Source organism: Histomonas meleagridis (assembly GCF_020186115.1).
Source record: "Histomonas meleagridis strain 2922-C6/04-10x chromosome Unknown contig_1, whole genome shotgun sequence".
Lineage (NCBI taxonomy): Eukaryota > Parabasalia > Tritrichomonadida > Dientamoebidae > Histomonas > Histomonas meleagridis.
In genome coordinates this window covers 1,139,640-1,158,266 of record NW_027150746.1, presented here as the reverse complement: position 1 = coordinate 1,158,266, position 18,627 = coordinate 1,139,640, and the positions used below count along the sequence as shown (strand labels likewise).

General features: G+C 29.2%; 5 protein-coding genes across 5 annotated transcripts; 1 reads left to right on the top strand and 4 right to left on the bottom strand.

The window, feature by feature from the left end:
- Positions 1–4,905: 4,905 nt before the first annotated feature.
- On the bottom strand, positions 4,906–9,066 carry GO595_000314 (F/Y-rich N-terminus family protein; the record flags this gene model as incomplete). The annotated part of the gene is made up of 2 exons (XM_067916123.1): positions 4,906–5,711; positions 7,824–9,066. The coding sequence occupies 2 exons, from the start codon at positions 9,064–9,066 to the stop codon at positions 4,906–4,908; spliced, it is 2,049 nt and encodes a 682-aa protein (XP_067779769.1).
- Positions 9,067–13,096: 4,030 nt separating this feature from the next.
- GO595_000313 (actin) lies at positions 13,097–13,378 on the top strand (the record flags this gene model as incomplete). Its single annotated transcript, XM_067916112.1, has 1 exon — positions 13,097–13,378. One exon carries the CDS (start codon positions 13,097–13,099, stop codon positions 13,376–13,378), a length of 282 nt encoding a protein of 93 aa, XP_067779768.1.
- Positions 13,379–14,032: 654 nt separating this feature from the next.
- GO595_000312 (Kelch motif family protein) lies at positions 14,033–15,202 on the bottom strand (the record flags this gene model as incomplete). The annotated part of the gene is made up of 1 exon (XM_067916101.1): positions 14,033–15,202. One exon carries the CDS (start codon positions 15,200–15,202, stop codon positions 14,033–14,035), a length of 1,170 nt encoding a protein of 389 aa, XP_067779767.1.
- A 134-nt stretch (positions 15,203–15,336) lies between these two features.
- Positions 15,337–16,833, bottom strand: GO595_000311 (MatE family protein; the record flags this gene model as incomplete). Its single annotated transcript, XM_067916090.1, has 1 exon — positions 15,337–16,833. One exon carries the CDS (start codon positions 16,831–16,833, stop codon positions 15,337–15,339), a length of 1,497 nt encoding a protein of 498 aa, XP_067779766.1.
- A 315-nt stretch (positions 16,834–17,148) lies between these two features.
- GO595_000310 (MatE family protein) lies at positions 17,149–18,627 on the bottom strand (the record flags this gene model as incomplete). Its single annotated transcript, XM_067916079.1, has 1 exon — positions 17,149–18,627. One exon carries the CDS (start codon positions 18,625–18,627, stop codon positions 17,149–17,151), a length of 1,479 nt encoding a protein of 492 aa, XP_067779765.1.

The window sequence follows — 18,627 nt, the reverse complement described above, 5'->3', positions numbered from 1 at the left end:
TACCCATTAATTGGGGCACCTTGCAATTCTGGTTTGGGCACCCCAACTCTATCGTTGCTCTTTATATTAGTAAAGAACATGAAGGAGGTTTTGAGACTGATCGACTTTTTCATATTCATGATTTAGTTGATATTGATCAACAAACTAAATTTATTAAAGTACAATGTCCAGGAACTAAATGGCATGGACGTTTTAGTGGATATGAAGAAGACACTAAACATTGGACAAATAAAATACGATTAATTCTTGAAACAGATCCTGAAACGGCCAAAACGTCTGAATTTTTTTGGATGTTATATGATGATGTTATTGAATATTTTGATTCATTAATTATTTTCTCACCGCAATCATCATTTCAAACTAATTTAACTCGAATTGATTCATGGAATCCTAAAGAATCACAATTTTATGCGTCACCAGCTCCAATATTATTACGATGTAAAGGTACTGGAGAAATTTATATATGTTCAGGACCGATAATGACTACATCTCCAACCAATGAATTATTAATTTCATTTCGAAGATTTAACTGGAATTCATTAGATACAAATGTATTACTTGAATATAAAGAACAATCATATAATACAAAGACATTAAACATAACAAATAATGACGAACTAATAGAAATTGAAACTAACTCTAAAGGAGGCTATGTATTACGTATATTTTCGAATGATGTAAAAATGGAATTTTTAGATTTTAATGATATATCAACAGTTACTTCAATTGATGGCGATTTACCATTTTATATATCACTTGAAGAATATTTTACATCTATTTTCCCACAAAGATATGAACTCATTGGTAAAGTTTCATTTAATTTAGATCAACCAGGAAATATATCGATAGCGATTTTCATAACTAATTTAATACAAAAAGATTTTATTGCAGTAATGTTATTTAATAATGATACAAATGAAATTATACCATCAAATAATCAACGAATTATAGGAACTGCATTAACACCAAATCAACATGGGTATACAGTTATATTATTTGGTTTATATAATGAAAAAATATTCAAATATCAACCAAATGAATTATTAGGTAAATGGCGATTACGTATATTTAGTGATGTACAATTAAGTGATATTATAAATACGAATTATAATAATTATTCTGAAATCGATGGAGAATGTACAGAGATGGACGAAACACATATCTTTATAAAGAATATTATAAGCGGTGGTTGTGATGGTGTTATTATTGTAGAAACATCTCAACCACTTTCATTAACATTAATTTCCAAAGAAAATGATAAAGAAATTAATTGCGTTCGTGGAATTGGTTTTGCTGTTTTACCGAATTGTCATTTCCCGAATGAAAAAGATCAAACAAAATTAATAATACAATGTATATCTAGTGAATTTACAATGCCTTTTGCATGGAAATTAAGAACATTTTCAACATCACAAATTAATTATAAAGAAGATACAACTTCACAAGATAAAACTATTGCGGCAATATTATCATGGGAAAAGAAAAGAAATGCAAAAAATGTTTCTGGTAAAAAAATTGATCTGAAAAATAAAATTAATACAATCGAATCAATGGTAAGTATAACACCTATAGAAGTTAATGAAAATATTTTAAATATTATAAATGGTGAAAAACATGTGTTAACTGATGAAGAAATTCAAAAGTTTTCAAATGTAACTGATTCAAATCAAAATATACAAATAGATAATAATAATAATAGTAATGAAAATAATAATAATAATAACATTCAGCAAATTGATACTTCGTGTGAAATGAGAAATCAAATAACAAAATTGGCTGAAATGATACAAGAATCTTGGGATAAACAAGAAGAGTTTCATAATAAACTGGTAAAGATATGCGCTGAAAAAGAGCAAGAAAAGGAAAAAGAAAAAGAAAATAAATAAAATTTATTGTATGATTCATAATTTATTGATTCTTTACATTATATAAAATAAGTTTTCGAAATGGGAAAAGCCGCATGTTTTTGTTTAAGAATTAGAAATTTTTACACGCTTTTTTTTATTATGAATTAATATATATGTTGATAAAAGTATATCAAACTATATATAATTATGTGTTTCTTTAAAATTAACTAATTTTCTATCCATCAATATTTTTCTATTATCTCAATAAGTTTATTTGAAAATTTCTTGACGAAGTTATTTGCGGAGGGAAGCTAAGTAAACAGCACGAAGTGCATTCCTGTTTACTCATAAGAATATGTTTTGACACGTTAATTTAATCTAAGCAACTCAAGAATAATTTGATACAATGTTTGACGACCAATAAAAATAGTGCTCACTTAGCTTTTACTTTGTGAACCTTGGTACTGTTTGGAGGAATTCAGCATCATGACCAGTCTTAAGTGGCTCCTTAGATTCAAGAGTTTGGATGCAGATAATCACAAGTGGTTCAGTACCGGTGTTCTAATAGCAACGACTTGCTCCAGTGCCAGTACGGACTACAGATCCTTCTTCAATCGGGAAAACATTGTTTTATTGAGTACGATATACAAAATGAGATTGTTGGGTCCTATAAAGTTAACGCTATTTTTTTTCTATTGGAATAATAAAAATCTTAATAATATATTATTATTTTTATGAATTGATTCATTTTGAATAAAGCAGAATAAAAAGGAAAATTCTAAAATGTTTTACCTAATGCAGTTTCACTCCTAAGACTAAATTAAAAATAATAATTACCATTATTATGTATTATTTTCTTTATGCTTTGGAGATCTAGGTAAATCATCAAATGCTAAAAACAATTTTGTTAAACTAATTTCGTAATGGCTTCTGCGATAAAACTAAAACCAAATGAACTCGAGATCATTGAAACAATTAAATGCATTATATTTAATTTAAATAAAGAAAACTTTTCGCAATCATTACAATCAATTATTGACATATTTGATTATAATCATCCATGTTCTTTCAATCAAGCAATAGCTCAATTTATATATTTTTACAGTTCTGTTTCATTTAATGATTTTGATATATGGTTTGATTTTATAAAAGAAATTGATACATTTCAAGAAACTCATAAGATCAAACCAAAAATTTCTGAAGTTTTTTATAAATTTTTTCGAGATGAAACCCAAAAATCAAATTATTTTATTTTAAAAATGATTGAAAGAAATATTCTTAATCCAAAAATATTAGAAAACAAACCAAATCCTTTTTTTGTTCATTATATGACTAAAGAAGAATTTGAAAAGCAAAATAATACATTTGATTTTCAACAAATATTTAATAATTATGAAGAACTTTCAAAGAATGATTGGGAACTACATAAAAAATTAATCAAAGAAGGACATAATCCAAGTGAAATTGCAAAAATAATTCGAAATGATGAAATAGAAAAACTTCAAGAAATATCATCACAAACAAATTTTGATTTTAATCAAACAATTGAACCATCACTTTATGAAAGATGTTCATTTATTAATCAAAATAATGTTACATTAATTGGTTATGCAGCATTTTTTTCAGCATTTAAATGTTTTAAATATTTACTTATAAATGGTGCTAAATTGGATCATATAAGTAAATATGTAGTTGCAGGTGGAAATATAGAAATAATTCATTTATGTGTACAGAATCATGCATCATTTGAAGATGCATATGAAATGGCAATTATGTTTCATCGAAATGATGTTTTTCATTATATTTATGAAAATAATATTGTAGAAATGAATGACTTAGAGAAATTGGCTGTGAAATGCATTTCATGTTGAAACATTGAAATTTTTATGTTTTTACTAGATAATGGATTGAAAATTAATGAGGGTATTATTATCAAAACATCAGTTTTTGGAAATTTTCTTAAAGAAAATCCAATTCCAAAAAATATTTTAGCATTTTTGCTAAAAATCGAAAATATTGAACTTGTTCGATAAATTTTAGATCAAGAAGGAATTGATATTAATGGTAAAGATTTTTATTTGTTTGATTTAATATTGATATTAATTATATAATATTTCAAAATAATATTCGGAAATCATTTAAATTATTCGAAACAGCACTTATTGAAGCATCTGAAAATGGTCATACAGAAATAGTTAAATTACTTCTTGAACAAGAAGGAATTGATATCAATGCAAAAGGTTATATTTATTATAATAATTTGATATTTCAAAATAATATTTGGAAATTATTTAAATTATTTAATACAGCACTTATTGAAGCATCTTGGAATGGTCATACAGAAATAGTTAAATTACTTCTTGAACATAAAGGAATTGATATTAATTCTAAAAATATTTATTTGTTTTATTTATTATTTATTTTCATAATTTTTTATTTCAAAATAATATTTGGAAATTATTTATATTATTTAGTACAGCACTTATTGAAGCATCTGAAAATGGTAACATCGAAATCTTTAAATCAATTAGCGAACAAGAAGGAATCGACATTAATGCTAAAAATATTTGATCAATTTTCTTTTTTTATTTTTTTTTAAATGCTATTATAAAAATATCTCTGCTAGTTTTTGGATTACGATTAAAGACTTAGAGATATCATCTCAAATAAAAACATCACAAATTTTCATTTATAAATGTATGCATTGATTAAATTTCATATTATTATACGGCATTTGCGTTGAGTGCAAATAATTCAACAGGCTTGCTTTAATACTCCGAATAAATATGAAAATAAATGTGACAAACAGAGAGAAATTTTTTGCGATAACATCAAAAGCATTTCTTAACTGCTTATAAAGTGATGTATAAAATAGCTATCGTCGTTTTGTAATTCATATCGTTTGTTATTGTGTTTTTGAAACAGTAACAAAAAATATCAACAATAACAAATATATTTCATATTTGTGGTTATTATTATAATAAATTACAAAATATTTAACATAAAATATTACATAATACAAAATAATTTTAATTTTTTTATTTACATTTACATCATTTTATTCTTCTTCTTCATCAGATACAAATATAGCCTCGAATTTTTTCCTCAGCCGATCCATTATGTATATCAATGGCTTTCCTTTGCTTAATGGCACGTATTCTCTTCTTGAGTATTCACTTATCATCCAATCTCCGTCTACTTCATATACATCATCTCTCCTATTAAGCTCATTTTCACTTACTAAATGGAAATCAAATTGAATTTTTTTGAGTTGTTTCCGATTATTTCTTGAATTTGTTGTATTATTAATATTTATAATTTCGTTATTTGCCTTCGTATCTTTATCGCGTGTAGACGCATTCAATATTAACTCTGCGCCGGGTAAACTGCGTACAATTTTCAAAACAAGTGGTTCACATAAACCGAAATATTTTGGACCTGATACTGCAGCAACTTTGGAGTGATTGATTGCCATTCGAGCCTTCTTTTTATCTACCGCCTTAACCAAGTTTACCCATGGGTTAGATGGCTTATCTCCTTCAAAGAATATTTTTGGATGTTTTTTCATTTCGACTCTAAAGACTGGCCCATCGCCTCCACGGTCTATAATCATTGATCTGTACCATTCTTTTTGATTTGGGTTAAGTAATGATGCGTATAATTTCTCTGATATAAATCCAGCTGGATAAATATAACGGTCGTTATGAAATAACGGTCTATCGGTTATGCACTTTCCAATTTGAACAATTTTCAGAGTCTGACCAAATAAAATTGGGAGCCTAACTTCACCAAATTGTGTGGTCTCTATCGGTTCGGGTGGCGGCTTTTGAATTGGTGCTGGAGGTTTATCGGCTCTTGGGGTGCCTCTAGGTACCGGTTTTATTTGAATTGATTCATTAGAATTGTTTGATTTACGAATTATAATTTTTTGACTCAAATTTACATCCCTTTGAGGAGCAACCGGTGTGTTTAAAATGTTTCTAATAGTCTTAATTATTGTTAATGTACTTGATTTACCAAATCTTTGTAAAACTTTATGTTCATCATTAGCTCTATCAAATCCGTTTGAATTTAAATATCTGATTAAAGCTTGATCATTTTCATTTAAGTCAAATGAATTTGTAACGAATTTAATAAGTTTAAAGAATTTACAGCTTCGATATATTTCTATTGCATCTTCATACTCTATTGGATGAGGCAATAATTTTTGATCAGGGTTTAATCCTCTTTTTATCCGTTTACAAATTGAATAAATCTGTCCAATAAACTTTTCAAAGTCATCTATCGGCTTACTTATTTTTAATTTATTGTAAAGTAATTCGATAGAATTAATTCCATGCTTTACAATAAGTGCCATTATTTGATTTTGTTCAACTTCTGACCATTTAGATCTAATTGAAGGGTTTATTATTACTTCTTCTATTGTTTTCAACAAAACTTTAGATCTATATTGTAACTTTTTATGTCCTACTCGTTTCAATAACACTAAGCCAGAGTAGTCATCAAGTCCATTATTATAAATTGTGAATATCAAATTCTTATCATCATTATCTGTCCACCATTTAGAAGGCGGATTTGGTACATTTGGAATTGTAATTTCATTTGCGGAATGTATATTTTCCATATATAGATTTAAATAATACAATGAATTTATAACTTGTAAGTTATCATCGCATTCATATATAACATTTTCTTTAAGTATATTTTCATACTGTTTGTTAAACTCTTTTTCGAACCTTCTTGTTTCGCGTGATTTAAATTTATTATATAATATTTGGAGCTCTGGAAATGTTTTTGTTGCATTTTCTAATAACCATTTTAATATTACAAATGAAACATTTTTGATTTCTTCAATTGAAATATTAAAATGTGTATATTCCATTATTTTATCCCATCGATTATAACCAAATTTCATTAAAGCGGCCAATAATTCATCGATTTTATTTTGGTTCCAAACACTTTCTCTTTGATATTGTATTATTGGTACATTTTCTATTTCAATTTCGTGTTCTTCTTCATCTTCAATGTTTTGACTTATAAATGGAGGTAGGTTTTCATGTTTTTCTTCTTCTTCTTCATGAAGTTCATGAACTTCATCATCAAATTGAATGAATTTGTTATTTTTAGCATTTTTAAACGATTTCAGTTGATTAATTCTTCTCCAAAATATTTTCGATGATACTGATATATCGATATCATTGTTTTTAATTGGCTTGTTTTCGTAAAAAGATTTCATTTGATCAGTTTCGAAATCAATGTCATGTTTTACAATTATAGGGTTTTCTAATATGTAATCGATGTTATTTACATTTTCGTCTTCTTCTTCATCGAAATTCCTAAAGCAATAATTCGCACTAATTTTAAGTAAATTTTCGATTTTTTCAGTCTTCGTTGTTAATACTTCAGGGTTATTAATATCATTATTTAATAATTCTTTTTCGAATGTTTTATTTGTAACTAATCTTAAGAATTGTACTTCTTCAGATGAAGTACATTCGATTGCATTTAAGATATCAATTTGTGGATTTAAATTATTGTCATATATTATCACTGAGTCAATACTTAATAATTTAATGTTACTAAGTCGAGTTCTAGAACATATTAATAAGATAAAATCGGAACTATTTCGATCATTAAAGTTATCAATTGATTCTTTTCGACTTTCCCCACGAATACTTGAATCGAGTTTTTGATATTGAAATTCTTTATATTCGAAATATTCTTGAAATATTTCAAACATTTTCGTTGATTGCGTTAATAATAATACTCGTTCACCTTTTTGTTTAAATGTATCTAATAAATGATTTAATACCATTAATTTACCCGACGATTCAATCAAGTCAACTTTATCATTGGTTAATATAGTGTTTGGATGATTATATAAATTTAATAACTTGTTATAAATATTAAATAATTCGTTTTGATTTATTCGATTAGATAAAAGTAATTCCATGTTTTGCTGATAGATTTGTTGACTAATTTCTTTTTGGATTGGTGTGATTGGACATTCAAAGATAATTTCTTTGATTGTGCTTTGAACTTGACTATTAGTTTCCATAATCAATGGTTTGATAATCTTTTGTAAACTGTAGTTCTCTAAATTTCGTTGAAGATTAGGAATCAAGAAATATGCATAATTTGATAAATCACTTGGAAAATGAACTTCATTAATTAAGATTATCTTAAAGCCGGATGATAAAGTAGATATATTTTGATAGAATTTGTCATCATGTTCGCGGCTGTTCTCAGGTTCATCAATGACGATCAATTTCCACTCAAATTCTTGGATGGCTTCAAAATCTCTTTGGAAGTAATCAGGGCTTGTAACTAAGATATCAAATCGTCGACCTTGTTTACCGGGATATCTCATGATATAATCTTGGATTAACTTACGACTATAATCACTTCCAACATACGATATTTCTCGAAAATTGGTCCAATCATAAATTTCGCGTTCCCAGTTAAGGATTTCGGTGGGAGATGTAACAAATAAAGCTGGTGAAATATCACAATTACATTCAGCTACTCGATTAATAAACTGAAGAAGTTGACATGCTTTAGAACGTCTATTACTGCCTGAAAGTATTCGGTTTTGTTTTCTTTTCCAGGATTTTAAGAGAGAATTAATGATGGGCACAAATGAATAATGTACAATTTTACCTGATTTCGATGAATGGTATTGATTCGTAAGTAGATCACTGTCTTTTGGAATTGATTCACGTTGGGTTTCTGTATGTGAAATGTTAAGCGAATTTATTTCATCTTCAAAATTTTGAATTAAGGTATCGTCTCGAAGAGACTGTGGCGTCTCCCATGTACTTTGGTCAAAATCAAGTTTTTGCCATTTTACCAAATAATTGTCATTTTGAGTAAAAACTATTCTTTCGGGTTGTACATAAGCTGGGTTGAAGTATGGTTCTTTGGAAGGCCTAGGGTTCTTCTTTTTATATTCATTTATCATACTATTTAATTCACTTGAAGATGAAATTTCATTTTCTCTGATCCATTGACATTCTCTATAACTCTTTGACCTTAGTTTTACTAAATATGATTTTTCTCCATCGTCATCTATTCTATGTGCAACTATTCTTTCAATTCTTAAGGAATCAGAAGGCAAACGATAAAATTCGAATTCCTCATTTGTATCTTGCTCGTATGGATCAGAATTAGGGTCATTTTGTGATTCTTTTTCGAATGTGGAAGTTTGATCACTCCACATTTATAAAAAAATTGGAGCTGCTCCCGCCCGGTTTTTTGAAAGGGTGTTCTGAATTTTTCAGAGAATTTGATATGAAGTTACTTTTTTCAAAGTTAAACGACAATTTGCAAAAATTAAAAATCTTTCAGATTTTTTTCTTCTTTTTAGGACTTATACAGGTTGCTTTTAATGGGTGCAAACACTTATATTTTGATAAGCCACTAGAAACGTCATTCAGGAAAAAAAATTAATCAATAATTAAAAAAAATTCATTTATTATCATCCATAAATTGTATTACAAAGGAAATAACGCACGCCCCCACTACAGGTTATTGGGTAATCACCAAAATTTGTGTTGATTTGATAATATTAATTTATTTATATTTATGAAATTTTTAATCTTTGATCTCTTTGCGATTGAAGGCGACCTGTAACGATTAATTAAATCAAGGATTGATAATCTTTACTATTTCTTTTTGTAAGTGTAATTTTGTAATTAGAAAATGAATCGATAACCGTTCAAACCGTCAACATAAATTATTTTGTTGATGAATGAATTGATCCCTTTATCAGAAGAACTAATTTTAATGTCACACCAATTAGTGCCAATACCAGCAGGATATGATCTTTCACATATTATTTTAATTTTAGGGAATTATAATAATTTTGAATCATTTCTCTGGTCCTTAGAAAACCTCAATTCATTTCAACATAAATTATCACGTAGTTTTGCGATTAATAATATATATCAATTTGTTCAACATCAATGGGAATTCATACCACAAGAAATTTATCCACTTCTATTAAATAAATATTTTGAAGAATTAATAAAAGATGATAATTATCATGAACTTGAATATATACCATTAATTACACAAACGCAATGTATAATTATTCTTAATTTATATCCACATTTCATTAATTCTTTTGATGGTATCTTTAATCTTCCTAAATTTTATTTTTATAAATTTTTAAATAAATTCAATTTTATACAAAAGAGAAAAGAAATTATTAATCAAATGTTAATTGATGGAACACAATATAAAATCATAATTACACTTATTCAAGATATTTTATTAAATATTAACGAAGCAAAAATCGAATTTTCGGCAACAATCGAATGGATTGATTTATCACTTTTATTAAATGATAATGATAAAAATATGATAAATTTCATTTTGGAATTAATTAGAAATCAAAATTGTTGTGAGTTTGGATTAAAGGCATTAATTTCTTTGTTTAAAAGAACACTTTCGATTGAATTTCGTTGTTTTTTAATCCAATCATTAAATTTATTAGAAAAAGTTCAAATTATTTTAAATAATAGTAAAGATAACATAAAAGTTTTTGAGTTAGTTTCTAAGTTATTATTTGTTTCTATTTCACCTATTTCATCTACAAATATTTGTTTGGAATTTCTTCCGATTATTTTTAATTTGTTCCAAATACCAAATTATGAAATTACAAAATTAATGAAATTATTATTAGTTAACATTACTAAGTATCATAATGAAATTGTTTCACAATTATTTCCAATTATAATGTCAAAAATATCCTCAACAATTACTTTAAATCAAATTGATTCTGATCAGATTTTACTTATAACATTAGAAATTTTACGTAATATATCTAATAAAAATGATATTATAAATTGTTTAGTTTTGATATTAAATGAAATTCATAATATAAATGAAGCTGCTACGATATTAGTTGCATTAAATGAATTTTTAAATGAAAACGAAGATTTAGAAATAATTAGAATGGTTTATGAAAAAATGTCAGCGGTTTTATGTGTTGAAAACACTTTTTTTCATTCACATTTTGTAGCTTTAATAAATTATTTAAGAATTATTAAACCGATTTTTAAATTTGTTGATCCAGAAACCATAGCAAAACTATTTAATATATCATTAAATTTACTTTCAACTGATTTAATAACTGATAAAAATGATTTAATGGAAATAATTGAAGAAATTTGTAAAACGAATTTCCAAAATATATTACAAGTAGTAAACATTGAAAACATCATAATTTTATTTATAAAATCTGAAGAAAAATATTTAACATCTTCAGCTTCAATATTAATTTCGAATCTGAATCCATTACAAAGATTACAATATTATGAATTTTTTATTAATTTCCAATTTACTAAATTAGAACCAATTTTAGTATTCATATATCAAATGAACTTAAATGAATTAAATGAATTTAAACCAAATTTCATAAATTTCTTGGGTAACTTATATAAGTCAATTCCAAGTTCATTGTTTTCTTCTTTCTTAAAGGCAATAATTAATGCTCTTGGATTAGATTCATTCCAAATATTTTGGAATGATTGGAATTTATTAACTGTATTCGATAACGCATTAATAATAATAAAAAAATGCGTAGAAATGTTAAACGTATTAAAAAATAATCAAAATTTAATCGCAGAAATTATTAAACTGATTTGCGATACAATAGAATCAGATAATTTTACCACAGATATCGAAATTTATCAAAAAAGAAGTGACGAAACTTTGACTTTAAGAGAATTTTCTATAGAAATAATCGATTTTTTGTTTCCAATTTTCGATCAATTATCAAATGAAATAAATTTTGTGGCTTATAAATGCATCAATTGGGCATTTATAAAAAATCTGATTTCAGATGAACAAAAAATTATGTGTTTAAGATTGTTTATTACGAATTTTAATAATTTCGATACAATCAAATACTTTAATGATTATTTAGTTGTATTCATAAACGACGTAAAGACTTTATGTTTTTCCTCTAGTGAGGTAATAAAACAAATTGTGTTTGGGTTTTTGAGGTTATTTAGATGTTTATTATCAATAAATCCATGTTTATCATTTGAAAGTCCATTGTGGGTTAAAATAGAAGAAAGGCCTTTTGATTATTTGGTAAGGTTAAGTATTTGTTTCAGATGTGATGAAAACAATTTTGATGAAATTTCTTATGATTTTGTTAATTCATTTATACCTCATGCGTTTGAAGAAGAGGATTACTTTGGTGAATTGGCTGATGACGAATTTGAAAATGATGATGATTAAATAAAAAATGTTTTATTTTTTTTGGATTTCAATGCTTTGTTTGAATTGGATTTTTAATGTTTTTTCTTCATTTTTTTGCATTTGCACTTGGAGAAAATGAAATTCCTTTTGACATAACAGAGTACAAAGATTGGAGATTATTAGTTAGTAAAACAACAGGATTTGATAGTAATGATTATTTCCAAGAAGAAGTAATTGTATCAAGCTACATCATGAAAGCAAATGGATCTGTAATGAGTGATGTAAGTGCAAGTAAAGTAATAGGAAAACAATTGTTTCATTTTAATGTAACAAATTCGCAAATCGAAATGTTTAATGTCAAATTAGATTTAATTGCAACACTCAAAATGAGTAAAATTGATAATGACACTATATATATCTCAGGTGGTACACCAGACAATAGTTGTTACGTTTCTGGATTTGTTTCAACATCTAATTTGATTATTACTGCGGCATCAACAGTTACAGATGAAATTATATTGATTTCATCAATGTCATCAAAACAGATTACATATTGGGAATTAATGGGAAGACTTTCCCCTGCTTTTTGTATTGTGTTCTTTTTTGGATTTGGAAATCTTTACAAAAAAAGATTTTGGGATCAGTACTCACAGATGAACACAAACACACTTAAAAAGCGTATTGACGAAGCAAAAAAGAACGAATAATAAATAATAAATTATAAAAGCTTATCAAAGAAATTCTCTAGTTAAATATTTTAAAATAAAAAGGATATACAAAATATGTGATATGTTGCCTAACAACCAATATAACACCTTGGACTAAAATTAATTTTTTACCAAGATATTTCTAGTGCATTCTAATGTTATACTCAGAATGATTTCTTGAAAATTAATCAGTGCCAATAAAATATATTACTATCTTCTTATAGGTAAATATGAAATATTATATAAAATTTATATATTTTCTGAAATAAATAAGAAAAATGCGTTTTGAGTTTTTATAACGTTCTTGATCAAACTCTTTTTGAATCAATCATGGAATGCGACGCTGATTTTCGTAAAGATCTCTTTGCTAATGTATTCCTTTCAGGCGGAAACACGATGTTCGATGGATTTCAAGAACGTATAGAGAACGAACTTATGGACCTTGCGTCTTCAACAATGAAAATAAATGTCACCTCAACACCAGAACCAAAATACGCAGCGTGGATTGGAGGATGTAAACTGGCATCACTTCCGACATTCCAACAAATGGTTATCACGCGGAATGAATATGACGAAGCGGGACAAGGGCTTGTTCATTTGAAGTGTTTTTAAATATTTTCGTATTTGATTATTTATGAAAAGAAATTTATTTGATTATATTAATGATAGAATTACCAACTGGGAATATGCATTGTGTTCAAGTTCCTGCTTGAAATATGTGGTTTTCATTTTTTTAAAGGAACAGTTTTTATCTTAATACCAAAATTATGTTTTCAATTTAATTGCATTAAATGAAATCCATTCATGTAATTAATTTATTTATTTATTTTAAATTCCATTGCTTCTTCCACTATCTGTTATCGTTTCTCCGTCAGACAACATAGTCAATCTTTTTTTTTTTGTGTGTGTGTGTCCATGCCTTTGACATTCAAAAAAATGGAGAAATTGAGAGAATAAACTACTGAAAAAATCACAAGAGCAACTTGGGTGGTGCGGCTTGTTGTATCCTCTGAATTTATTTAAATGGTGAGTACCTTATGTGCAATTTCGGTGGGTTGCGGCATACGACCTTCTGCCTTTATGCCGAACCACCTATTTTTTTCGCAAATGGAAGGCGGCTCCTCCTGCGTATATAAAATCGGAGCAAACGACTCCCCTCCAATATCTTTGCCTTACTTAAATTAAATTAATTTTAATACTTTGTTATTCATATTTTCCTGTTTTGATTCAATAAAAGTTATCATTCATTCACACAAAAAAACATTTTTAATAATAATACGAATTATTAAACATTTCGAACATGTCACTTCGCAAGTGGAGCACTGACAGCGCCTCTCCGATCACTATCTTGAACACCGGCGGCGGGTCGATCATTCTCGATCCCATCACGCTGATGAGCTCTCTCCTGTACTTCGAGTACGCGATTGATGACGAGTGTTCCCTCGGCAGCATGAACAGCCCGACTGGGCTCACCGTTCCGTCCTGTACTGACAGCGAGTCATTGTCGGGGCGGATGTGGAACGCGAACCACCACTGGCGCTTCGTGTCGAGCGCGTACAAGTGCATGTACGGGTACGACGCCTCGCCCCCGATTAGAAAGATGTATTCGTCGGCGGAGACTAATGACGAACGCGACAAATCTAATGGTGGCTCAGTCCCTGTGCATGGAAACGCTTCAAATGTTCCGTCGTTGGGATGGAATTTGGTAACGGCCGTGTTCTTCGAGCCACCGAATATGTAAAATTCGCCCCGGTGCTCACAGTATGATGGAGATGGTAATGACGAATGAGTTTCGGAAAGTTTATGCCAGATTAGTTCTTGAAGATCAAGCATGTAAACACTAAACCGTGATGTGGTGTCATAGATGCTTAAGACATAAAGTCGGGAGTCTTGATAGAAAAGAATGGGAGAAGTACGTGAGATCGGACATTCTCCATGAGTTTCATAAATAATAATTTCACCTGTATCAATGTCTATAGAATGAAGATCTGTGTAAAACTCATTCCCTTGGTTGCCTCCGTATATTACCATCTTACGGTTAATAAGAATTGAGGAGGGATATTGACGTGGAGATAATAAATGATTTGCTAGTGGTCGCCATGAAAGGTTTTTGATATCAAGGGACCATACGTCATTGAGACAATGACCACTTTTATCGCAACCATAAGCTATTATTAAAGAGTCTGTTAAAGAATCATAAACGCTACATTGACCCATTCTAGTAAGTGGTGCTATAGTATTAGTAAAACTCATAGACCAGATGCCATGATATGCAGTTCTTAAAAGAGGTGCACATTGTTTCACATTAATAAAAGGTTTTCCTTGTTGAAAATCCCCCACACGATTTGCTTTAGTTCTACGTGTTGTCACAGGTGCATACATATATGCATCAATTGGTCGTTCATTCCTTTGTTTCACGCTTTGCTCATTTCCCATAAAACAATACTAACGGTTTCCCTCTCAAAAAAACGAAATCAGCGTTCTTCGGTAAACGGTCGCCGGCAAAAGTGTTATAATTTTACAAAAAGAAGTTGTAAATTTATTCCTTTATTTGTAATAATAGGAGATATTTAGCCAAGAACTGGCATTGTCAATTCACTCATAGAGCGGTTGTCCTTCTCTTCCGCAATTTGCTTCTTAAGCTTGAAGTGATGGATAATGAATACAACAACAAAGAATGCAAAGACGATTGCATTAGAAATGTTATAAGAATTCATAACAAAAGAAGCCTCATTTTTGATCTTAGGAAGAACAAACGCAAATGTACAAATACATGCTGTTTGTACAGCCCAACCAATTGTACTGAAAATTGGCTTTCCAATAGAAACAAGGAATTGGGAAAGGGGCATGTAGATTCCAGTAAGGAATTGAACATAAAATGGAATTGGAAGTAAATTATTTGCAAAGTCCATATGTTCCGCATCATTCAAAATCCAGCCTGTGATGATTCCTGGTGCAAAGACAACAACGCATTGAATAATTCCGACAATTAATGTTGATATTATAATAGCCCAAATAAGTAATTGATAGATACGTTTGTAATTCTTAGCACCATAGGCATGAGTTGCTGCTGGGAGGAAACCACAAGAGAATGAGTTTACAAGTGATATTAAAATTGATGATACTTTGTTGAATGCAGAAAAGGCAGATCCAATAAGTCCTGCGTTTTCAGGATCGACGGATGTCATTGACTTAAGAACTAAAGCTGGTGGAAGGATTTGATAAAGAACTTGGAATAAAATAGGCAATGCAAGACCAAAGGCTGAAAGAGTTTCCTTGTAAAACTTCTTGATGAGCATTGAAAACTTGGGCTTAACAGAGAATTTTCCAGTATATATTAACGTAAATAATATCATTGACATAACAACTTCAACACCCATAACAGAGAAGTTGATGTAGTCGGAGTTGACGTGGAATGCAAAGACTAACAATGATGTAATAGATGTTGAAACACCGGCAGATACAACTTTAAGAATACCACTAAGGACAGCTTGACCAATACTTTGGAGGAAGTAAACTTCTGTTGTGTTAAGAGTAAAGAATGGGAATAAATAAACGCATGGAAGAAGATACTTATATGACAAATCTAATAATTCATCAGGACAATTAGAAAACCGCAAAAATGGCTTAATGATAAAGTTGAAACCAACAGCAACTGGTATCGAAATCAAAAATGAAACTCGAATGATATCATTAGCAATAAGAGCTGCTTGTTCTCTTTTTCTTTGACCAAGTAATTTTGTAACATACGCAGTCAGTGCCTGACCTACAATTGTACCAAAGTTAAGAACAATGAAAAATGAAGTAGATGCAAATCCGATAACTTCTGCAACTTCAGGTTCTATCTCTTTCAAACCTTTTGAAACGACAATTAAATCGATAGCATCGAAAGAAGAATAAATAAAAAGTCCTAAAGGACCAAGGCTCATAATTAATAAAGTTACCAATGGTGAATGGTCAGTAAATTTCTTTCTTTCTTTTTCTTCTTCAGCAAGAATCTCTGGATCAATGTGTGAAACGTCGTCACTATCGAGGAGTCCTTGATTAATGGAAGGATTATTTTCCATTACCTTTCTGGCCAAAAAATCTAATTGTATTTTCAATAGGAGAAAAAACGTTTTTTGTATTCAAAAGTCAAAAAATTGAAAGCGTGTGGCCACCTAAGGACATCGGGTGTAAACGTGCGATGAGTGAGCGTTATAATTAAAATGTTTACAATTTATTAACCTGAAAATCACACCACATTTGTGACATTTGACAGATTGGTGTCATGTGACACCACTTTACTCAGACGGTTATCCCCGATCATCTACTTTTTATGTCTGTAATTTTTATTTATTTAAGAATCCGATAATTTTAAATTTGCTGGAAAAAAAAATTTTCTACACAGCTCCTGACATAGATTCTAAGTCTAGTTCTCTTTGTTGTAATTTCTTGATTTGGAAGAATTGATAAATGAAAGAGCAAATGAACAACAAGAACATTGATAGATTTGAAATATTATAAGCCCATAAAACTGCCTTTGCACTATGGGTTTTCTTTGCAATTATAATCGCACATACGCATATAAAAAGAGTTTGGATAATAGCGCCAAAGATACTGAAAATTGGCTTACCAATGACAACCAAGAAAACAACCAAAGGTAGTGATATTGCCATTAATGCTTCTGTATAAAATGGAATTGGGAGTAAATTATTTGCGTAATCAAGTTCTTCTTTTGTGTTTAAGAACATCTTGTTGATTGCACTTGGCTTAAAGATGACAACAAGAGATACAACTCCAATAATCACAAATGAGATTAGAATTGTCCAGCCAAGTAAAGCGTACATTCGTTTGTAGTTCTTAGATCCAAATGCATGTGTTGCCGCTGAGAGAAAACCACCTGTGAAGGATCCAATCAAAGATGTCAAAAGAAGTAAAATTTTGTTGATTGATGAAAATGCCGAACCTACGAGTTCACTATGCTCTTTGTCGACGCTTGTCATTGCCTTAAGTACAAGTGCAGATGGAAGAATGAGATATAAAATTTGAAATGTCGTTGGTAAGGCAAGAACAAAAGCTCTGAGTGTCTCTTTGACTGGCTTGTCGAGGAGCATTCTGAAGTTAAGTTTGATTGAGAATTTTCCTTTGTAAATGAGAATAAAAAGAATAATACAAACAATTAAATCAGCTATAGCAGTCGAATATTTGACATAAGCAGTGCCTGCTTTGATAGCAAAGATTATAATAGGAAGAATAATAAGTGTTGAAGAGCCTGTTGAAATAAGTTTGGCTCCACCATTTAATCCTGACCTTCCAATACTTTGTAAAAATCCTGTAAGCGTTGAATAAAGGTTAATAGCTGGGAGGAAATAAATTAATGGCATTATGTACTTATACGAAGCATCCAATAATGATTCCGGGCAATTAGAAAATCTTAAAAACGGCTTAATAGCAAAATTATAGCCAATAGCAAAAGGAATTGGTAGTATAATACTTAAACGAATAACATCATTTGCTAATGATGCGGCTGCTTCGCGTTGTCCTCTACCTAGTAATTTTGTTAAATAAGCTGTTAAAGCTTGAGAAAATATGCTTCCAAAACTTGTAATAACTAATGTTGGCGAAGAAGCAAATCCAATAACTGCTGCAGCAGTTGGTTCAATATTACGCAATCCTTTTGAAATTATCATTAGATCAACTGTACCGAATGCAGCTGTTGCAAAAAGGGCAAGTGGACCAATTGTCATCATCAATAATGTAACAATTGCAGAATGTTGTGTAAATTTTTTCTTTTCAACTTCTTCTTCTGCAATAAGACTTGTGTTAAGAGTTGAGTTATTATCTTCGCTAGATTCAAGGAGATTCTCTATATTGCTCAT